General features: G+C 57.5%; 1 protein-coding gene across 2 annotated transcripts; it reads right to left on the bottom strand.

The window, feature by feature from the left end:
* Window positions 1-71: 71 nt before the first annotated feature.
* On the bottom strand, window positions 72-8409 carry AKT1S1 (AKT1 substrate 1). 2 transcript variants are annotated; one of them, XM_067719378.1, is made up of 5 exons: window positions 8256-8409; window positions 3988-4373; window positions 2811-2888; window positions 2544-2713; window positions 72-1130 (listed from the first exon to the last, which is right to left on the bottom strand). In XM_067719378.1, exons 2-5 carry the CDS (start codon window positions 4364-4366, stop codon window positions 987-989), a joined length of 771 nt encoding a protein of 256 aa, XP_067575479.1. In that variant the 5' UTR covers window positions 4367-4373; window positions 8256-8409; the 3' UTR covers window positions 72-986. The 2 variants fall into 2 exon arrangements, with proteins under 2 accessions (XP_067575479.1, XP_067575478.1); XM_067719377.1 differs by lacking the exon at window positions 8256-8409 and adding an exon at window positions 7613-7967.
* Window positions 8410-8413: the final 4 nt, after the last annotated feature.

Here is an 8413-nt window from a genome sequence, read left to right as displayed (position 1 = left end):
TGAGAAGCAATGAGACGCTGCTAATTTGGCTTCAGAAAATGTTAAATGAATACCCACAACACACCTCAGACTCATTTGTCAGAGGTAAAACTCTTTAATCTCAGAGCGCCCCTCCCAACTCCCGATCCCCACCCCCCACTCTCTCCCCCACACCAGGGCCGGAGAGTGAGGCCCCCTGCCCCCCACCTTGGGTGGACGAGGGCCCTTTAAGGCACCTGTGGGGGTGGGGGGAGAGGGGCGGGAGCTGGTAACGTCCTGGATGCAAGGACGGGTTTGATTGGCAGGCTGTTGTGGGATGGAACCAATGAGAGGGTGTCAAACGCAGGAACAGGATCGGGCCATCCCTGAGGGGGGCCAGAGGGACAATTGTCAGGACTTCGGCAAAAGACGACCCCAGCCCCAGTAGTGTAAAGAACGTAAATTTAAGGCCACAGGCCAATCCTGGGCACAGGAAGAGGGTTGGCCACGCCCCCAGAAGTGGAACCAATCAGGCGGGGGAACTCAGGAAGGGTGATGGCTCTCTCGGGAGATTGGTCAAGCCCTTTACAGTGTTCGAGCCAATCAAGTGAAGGAGCTGCCCATTCACCGTGCTGAAGTCGAGGGCCACTACCCAATCCTGGAGCTTGACTGTGCTCTTTCAGGAATGGAGCCAATGCCGTGCGAGCAAAGCCCTTGTTGCTAGGCGGAAAACGACGAAGTTGGCCAACTAGCCACGTCCCGATCGAGGAGCGAGACAATCCCTTAATAGAAAGAATCTGTCGCTGGGCAGAGAGAAAACAGACCCAATCGGGAAACTGCACAGGCATCGCTCATCCGCGCGGGAGCGGTCGTGGGCTGGAAGGGCGGCGGGGGTTGGCAGGGGCTGGTCAATCCTGGTGGCCCGGGAGGCCGGTCCCGGATCTGACTCGGATTGGCGGGCCCCGGGGGCGGGGCAGGGGTGTAGTGTGGGGGTGGGGCGGACGCCGGGCCGGGAAGCTCCCTGGACCTCAGTATTTCCGCTTCAGCTTCTGGAAGTCGCTGGTGTTGAGCCGTGGCCGCGGCAGGTCCCCGAAGACCTGAGTGTCCTCGGCCTCCCGCAACACCAGCGCGCGCATGCTCGCCGCGATACGGTCCAGGTCCGGCGAGGAGGGCTGCGGGAACGGCGATACGGCCGGGGTCAGAGCCTACACCCTGGGCTCCAGGTCCTCTCCTAGCACTTTTGCCCCTGCGATGCCTACGGCCAGGAAGGCCCTTCACCCTGTCCTGCTCCATTTAGGGCTCTGCCACCCAACTCAAAACACCACCTCCTCAAAGAGCCTTCCCGCCCCTCTCCTCCCCCCCATTCTCCGCCTCCTATGTGCACACACAAAGGCCTGTCTCACCGCCGTCCTTCCACATAGTGGAAGTGCTGCCTGTCTGCTGACCATCACGGCTGTGTGCACCCAGAGGGTCTCACGTCTAAGGATCCGGGTTCGGGATTCAGTCAGGTTCTAATCAGGCTTCTGCCACCCACTAGCTGTCAACAGGGATTTTACCTCCTTAGGTTTCAGTCTCCCCTCGGAAAAACGGGGCTGATAACAGGCTCTGAGATAATCAGCACAGTGATTGCTAAAGAAGGGTGAACGACCATGTCACCAGCGCTGTAGAGAAAGGAGCCCTCTCACTGTCAGTCTCCACTGAGGAGGGGTCCTGTCATTCTGCCTGCAGCCCCAGCCCTAGCACTACTTCCCTTAAGGCCCCTGTCACCCTGAGCTGGGCCTAACGCCCAGCGGAATGGGAGAGGCCACGAACAGAAGCTGGACCCGGGCCCTCTCAGAGGCCAGCCCAGGACCCAGCACTCAGGCCTCAAAGGTTCAGTTAATTAACTGTGTTTCCACCAGTGATAAACAAGGACAGCAGCAGCTGATGGACCCTGCTAGTCTATAAATGAGGACACTGTGAGGTGTCATAGGGAGGGGGAACCATGGGATGCAAGGCCTCCTCCCTGCAAGTCCATAGCTCTTTTCCAGAAGTAAGCTAGGTTCCAATCCCAGCGCTGCCCCTTACGGGCTGAGTCTCAGGAAGTCATGTGTATTCTCAGTGCCTCAGTTTCCCCTCTGCTTCAGGGAGCTTTAGTGATGGGAGATAAGGACCCACCCAGGCCAGCCCAGGAACTCCATGTGTAGGACAGTGTGGGAGGGAGGAACAGAGGACAAGGGAGGTGGCACAAATTCCAGGAGGGGCCAGCAATATGTGGGGTGAGGGTGGAAGGTGATCTGACCCCTCTGAGCCTCAGTTTCCCAATCTGGAGGGGATACTAAAATACTTGTGCCCTGCGCAGACCACGTATTCTATAAACGGTACTGTTCCTGGAAATTAGAGGCTGCTTTCTCTACAAGGCACTGGGGCACATTACAAGGCTGTGATAGTTAAAACTGCAGCGCTCTAGCCCAAGAGCCAGCCTTATGAGTAGGAGGGGAGGATCAATCCTGAGAAACGTGGCATCCACGTCCGAGGGCTTCCTGGAGGAGAGAGCTCTGAGCCCTTCCTGACACCCTCCTCCCCACCTCCCATTTGCCCCTCACCGGCCCGTTCTCCTCATCAGATGACCGAGCTTCTGTCCTCTTCTCCTTGAAGGCCCAGACGGGCACGGACACGGGCAGGGACTTGGCGTACTGCTGTGTGGGCAGGGCTGAGGCTGGGGGCACTGAGTAGGCTGGGGGCCCAGCGGGGGTCTCCTCGCTCAGGCTGCCATCTGGGAGAGAAGGTGGACTTCAGCCTCTGTCTTCAGCTGCCTTCCTCCCAGCTCCCCACCCCCCTCTCCAGGGATGGGGACAGCCTGTGACACTCACCGTCCGTGCTCTCAGGGTCTGACTCGCAGAAGGGGGGCAGGTCCTGGAGCGTGGTATCCTCATCCATCACAAAGAGTCCTGTGGATGGCATTAGAGGCCCGGATCAGTTGAGTCCCGCTGGACTCCATGCGCTCGAGACTCCGGCCACTGCCACCGCCTCTCTGTTCCCCACACTGGCCAGGCCCTTGCAAGCCTCGGGGCTTCTGGAATAATTATTCCCTCTGCCACGAACACCTTTCCCCTGGTTATCTGACTGGCCTTCGGCAGAAATAAATCCAGTTTCTCTCTATCTGGTACATCCCCAGGTGAAAGCAACTGGCTGGACGAACATGAAATCTGTAAGATCTGTTTGGGATGAACCGACTCAAAATACAGGCTGAGAGAAATATGAGATGATTATGATCCCTGTTTGACAAACGGGGACCTGGAGGCACAGAGAGATTAACTCACTTGCGCTTAGTCCCAAATCTAGTAAGTGGTGTCACCAGGATTTGAACCCAGGCCACCTGGCTCGAGTCTGTGCCCTTAATCCTATGAGGGTTTCTCCAGCAACAGTGAGGAAGTCAGCCGTTGGTAGTAACAGTAACAAATGAGTAACTACTTATTGAGTCCCCCACCCACCCACTGCCGGAGAACTCCTACTCACTCTTCAAAGCCCTAATGTTACAGCGCAGTCTCTGGGAAGCATCCAACCTCCACGTTTCCACCAATGCAGCCAGTTGCTTCTTCAGCTGTTGCTTGTACCCCTGACTCCTCTTTAACTCCTGTCTTTGCTCTCACAGGCATTAGGCACCCCAGATTTGGAAACAATTCTGTTCTACTCATGCTCCTGGCTCAGGAGGCTCCCTCCCCCGCCATGGCCTCCACAGGGCACTGCTTCATGTCAGGACTCCAATTCCTTGGCCAGACCCAGAGTCCCTAGAGAAAAGACCCCAAGTTGGCTTTCTCTGTGCCCAGCGTCTCCCAGCACAGAGCTGGCTCTCAGACACGATGGAAGGAAACTGAAGCTCAGAGAAGAGAAATGACTTGCTCAAGGTCACAGAGTGAGTCACAGGCAAGGCTGCAGCTTACATGAACATTAGGGCTCAGAGACAGGCCAGCTGTACCCCTCCAGAAAAACCCACTGAGGAGGCAACTTACCAGGACCCCCCCCGGCCCCTGCCCCTGTCCTTCTCACCTCCATTATCGCTGACACCCAGCCGCTCCCCAGAGGTCTCTATCTCCGTTGGCTCGTCCTCATCCTCCTCATCTTCCTCCCTGTTCAGGGTAGGCCGAGGTGGGCTCCGTGCAGGGCTGGGCGGCTGCGGTGCTGGTGGGGGCATGGGGGGCCGGGCGGTGGCGGCTGCCCGGTGGGCCAGGGCGATGTCATGGAGGCAGCGGCGGGCAGCCTCGGCCAGGGCCCCTCGACCGTGGGCTGCATAGGCGCAGGGGCCCGGACGGGGGGGCGGGGGGGGCGCAGCCGTCAGCAGCACCAGCTCCGTGCCCGTCCGGGCCCGGAAGCGCTCGGCAGCCCCCACCACGGCCTCCCACAGCTCCTCGGGGCGCCCCGACGCCATCCGCGCCCTGCGGGGCAGAGCACGACACAGTGGGCTGAGGCTTCACTGACTTCACCGTCCACACCCAGCCCCGTGTGTCCACCAGTCCCTGGACTCCACCCCCACCTCTCCTCTCCACCTGATCCCAGCTGAGCTCCGCATCTTCCCCCCAGCCCCATCCCTCATCCCCGCAGCCCAGCTCTCTCCTCTTGGCCCTGCCCTGTCCAACATGGAAGCCATCAGCTACACGTGACTAGGGAGCACTTGAGCTGTAACTGATCCAAAGTGAGAGGTGCCACGAGTGTGAAATCCACACGGGGTTTGCAAGACTTAGCACAAAAGGGTAGGATGTAAGATATCTCATGAGCAATCTGAAGTTGATTAAATGTTGAAATGATCACATTTATTTACGCTGACTAAATAAAATATAGGGTGAAAGTGAATGTCATCTGTTTTCTTTCCACTTTTTTAATGTGGCTCATACAAGATTTGAAATCATACAGGTGGCTCAGATCATATTTCTGATGGACGGTGCTGCCCTGGACCATTGCCCCAGCCTCCAGTCCAGCTGGCACACAGCCCCCCAGGGGGTCCTTCTACCCCTGCAGCTGCCTCTGCTCCTCCCCCGCATCCCCAGGACAAGGTCACAGCCCCTTAGCCCGGCGCTGGAGGGCCTGCCCCCGGCCTCATATCCTTACACGCTCCTTCAGTCAAGGTGGACCCCCTCTACCGGGACCACTTGTCCTCCATGTACTTGTCACTCCTGCACTCACCCAGAGCTCAGGTTGGCCCCTCCCCACCTGTGAGCTCCCACAATGTCTGAGTGACCCCCATTCTAGCACATATCCCTCTGGGGAGCACTGCCTGGATCCACATCCATTTCCCCAGCCAGTGTGGACGTCAGATTCATCTCTGAGACACCAGCCTTGCCCAGGACATGGTAGGTCTCAGAGAGCGGGGGTCGAGCAGAAAATGGGGTGCCAGCTGTCCTCTGCCCACAAAGCTCTCGCACTTCCTACAAGACTGTTCCGGCAGGTCCTCTGGAAGTCTTCCCTGACCCGCAGTAGGGATCAGATGCCTTCCCTAGACCCACAATGCCTTGGGCTACCTCCACTATAGCTCATGTCACACGAGCTTGTGACAGCTGTACCTCTGGCTGCCTCCTCCATCAGAATATGAGCAACCCAAGGTCAGTGATCTGTGGCCCCAGGACAGGTCAGCCCTAAGCAGACAGTCTGCTTGGATCCATCTCCTTACAAGGTGAGAGGAACAAGGGACAAGGGGCCTGGCTTCCTGCCCTGACTGCTGTGTGACCTTGCACCACTGAATGGCCTTCTCTGTGCCTGTCTTCTCCCTGTAAACCAGTGGTTGAGCTGGGCCTGCTGGGCCGCTGAGGAGCCTCCGCAGAGAGGCAGCAAGCTCCCCGTCACTGCAGGGATTCAAGCAGGGCCGTGATCTAGCCCTCTAGGGTCACAGAAGTTTGATTTCGATTCGCAGGCCCTTTGTGACTCAAGATCATAGAAGCCAGTGTTTCCTAAGCACCTACTCTGTGCAGGGGCTCTGCACCTGTCATCTCCCCTGCTACCTGACCCACAAAGGTGGGAGCTGTTACCTTACATATGAGACAGTTGAAGCTCACCGAGTACAAAGCCCTTGCAGTGAGGCACAACCAGTACCAGTCCTGACAGACCCTGAAGCAGGTTTATACCACACCTCCCACAGGCTAGGCAGGGACCCGAGGGTGTCATCAACAATCTCATTCCACCCTCCCACCACCCCTGTGAGGGAGGAGCTATGATCACCCCATTTTACAGTTGCAAATGGAGGCCTGGGGAGATTCAGTATCTTGCCCGGGGTCATTTAGCTAGAGAGATGGACAGCTGGGACCTGGATCTGGCAACCTGCTCTTAATCCCAAATGCCATCCTGCCTACCTTATGGGGAAAGATTTATGATCTCCTAGTCCAGATGGGAAAAATGAGGCTCAGAGAGCTTAAGGCACTGACCAGAAGGCACACAGCTAGAAAGGGCAGAAGTGGGTGAGACTGCTGTCTGCCTGACTCCAAAAGCCAACAGAATTGGGAGCTGCACAGGGTCTCACAGCCACTCCTTGGGTCAGCCCCATCTGATGGAGGAAACTGAGGCTCAGGGCAGGGAAATGACTGGTCCAATGTCACAAAGCCTTGTAGTGCTAGGCCAGGGGGCTCTCACTCCCTTGGGACACCAAGATTCAACTCCTTTCTTAGACAACATCTCTAAGAGCAGATCAAACTCCTATAGCTTAGAATAGCTGAAAAGAGTGAAGTGGGGGTGAGTGGGTCATGAGGGTCCCACACACCTCAAAGAGGAGAAGGGTGACTCACGCAGCTCTCTCTGCCAAGGCTTGGGAGCTCTCTGGTGTCAGTTACCCAACAGGAGAGTTGCCAGGACCAACAGGAGAGTAACCAAGCCAAGTACCCCACAGGAGAGTCTCCCACTCCTTCAGCTTCCGGAGGAAGTTCTGTATCTTCCACGGAGCTTAGAGATGGAAGATCCTCCCTCCCCCCAAATGGAGGTGTTTAAGATTAGGGAGAGAGGGAGGTAAGACCTGTCCTCCACAGGAGGAGGAAGGGACAGGTAAGGTGATTGACCTTTTAGGATGAGGTGAGGAGATGAAGTGAGGAAAGTGACTCCAGGAAGAGATGAGGAAAGAGGAAAAGCCCCCCAAGGAATGAGGGATGCTAGCGAAGTCCCCTCCCACCACCTGTCAAACTGGAAGTAAACCCCTCCCCCGCCCCAAGGTGGGAGGAACTCGAGGATGCACCCAGTGGCCGGGGGCAGGTGAATGTCCGGGGTCTTTCTCTACCGCTCAGAATCCCCATTTCGCCAGGGGGTCCAGGGAAAGACCCACTTCTCTAGGAAGAAAACAGGAAAGCCCGCCCAGGTGGGGGCCAGGACCGGAAGTCCCGCCTTTGGACGGGTGAGGGGCGCCCCGAAGCCCCACCGAGTAACCCCCCGACCCTGTGGACATGGTCCACGGCCAAAGTAAAGATCCTAGTGGGTCTAGAGACCGGAGGATAAGGCTGTCTAAGCGTTGCCTCGGGTCAGACACGACGGTTCCCGCGGGCGACACCTTTCCAGCGCTCAGCGTAGGGTCACTGGGCGATTTCTGCCCTCTGACCTACGCTGGCTATACTCCTCCCGCGAGCGGCTCGCCCTCCCAGCACCCCTCTCCTCCGGACGGCCAAATTCTCCCCACACCGCGGTTCACAACGCCGCCTCCACTCACGTGCCCGTAGCCAGCATGGCCGGCCCGGCACCGTCGCCGCCCTCAAAAGACATGGCGGTGCCTTGCGTCACTTCCGCATGGTTGGCCCGCCTCCACTCTGCACACTCCGCCTCCCTTATCTCGGCTGCCCGAGACCAACATGGCGGCCACGGGGGCTTCGCCGAATCACAGTGGAGCAATGACGACGGCAGGGTGCCCATAAGAAAGATGGTGAAAAAAAAAGCTTCAGCTTGCTCGGAAACATTTCCCCAAGAAATATGGGGAAAATGCACACGCACACTCAGGACCACAGTATACTAATGCAAACGACCTAACGTCCCTCCCCCATAATAACCTCTTCCACAGAACTGGTGGAAAGCAGGGCCCGTTAATGACATGGCAACCAGCCTGGCATCATTTGCCCATAATGTACATATGGGCTCTCTCTCCAACCTAGCCCCCTCAGCACCAAGGCTGGCAAAGATCCAACATGGCATCCTTTCTTGCTTCGGTTTGCCCAGCTTCAATATGGCGGCTCAGAACGCTTTCTCTCGACGGTGACTCAGGAATTCGTCTGGGACCGCTCCGTCCCCGGGGATACTGACGGCTTCATCCCGTTAACCCGAGTCCTTCGGGGCCTCGTGTGATGTACAGCTCCTCTCACCTTTTTCTTTAACCGTTTCTCTCTTCTAGGACCTTGCTTTCGCGCCCCGCAGAGAGATGGGACTGCCCCGCATTAACATGGCCGCAGCTGACCGGCCTTGCCCGTGCCCTCGAGCAAAATGGCATCTCTTTGGCTTCGATGCCAGTACACAATATGGA

Source organism: Pseudorca crassidens, chromosome 20 (assembly GCF_039906515.1).
Source record: "Pseudorca crassidens isolate mPseCra1 chromosome 20, mPseCra1.hap1, whole genome shotgun sequence".
In the NCBI taxonomy this organism is placed as follows: Eukaryota; Metazoa; Chordata; class Mammalia; order Artiodactyla; family Delphinidae; genus Pseudorca; species Pseudorca crassidens.
The sequence above is the reverse complement of the archived record's forward strand: the minus strand, read 5'-3'. Positions and strand labels throughout refer to the sequence as shown.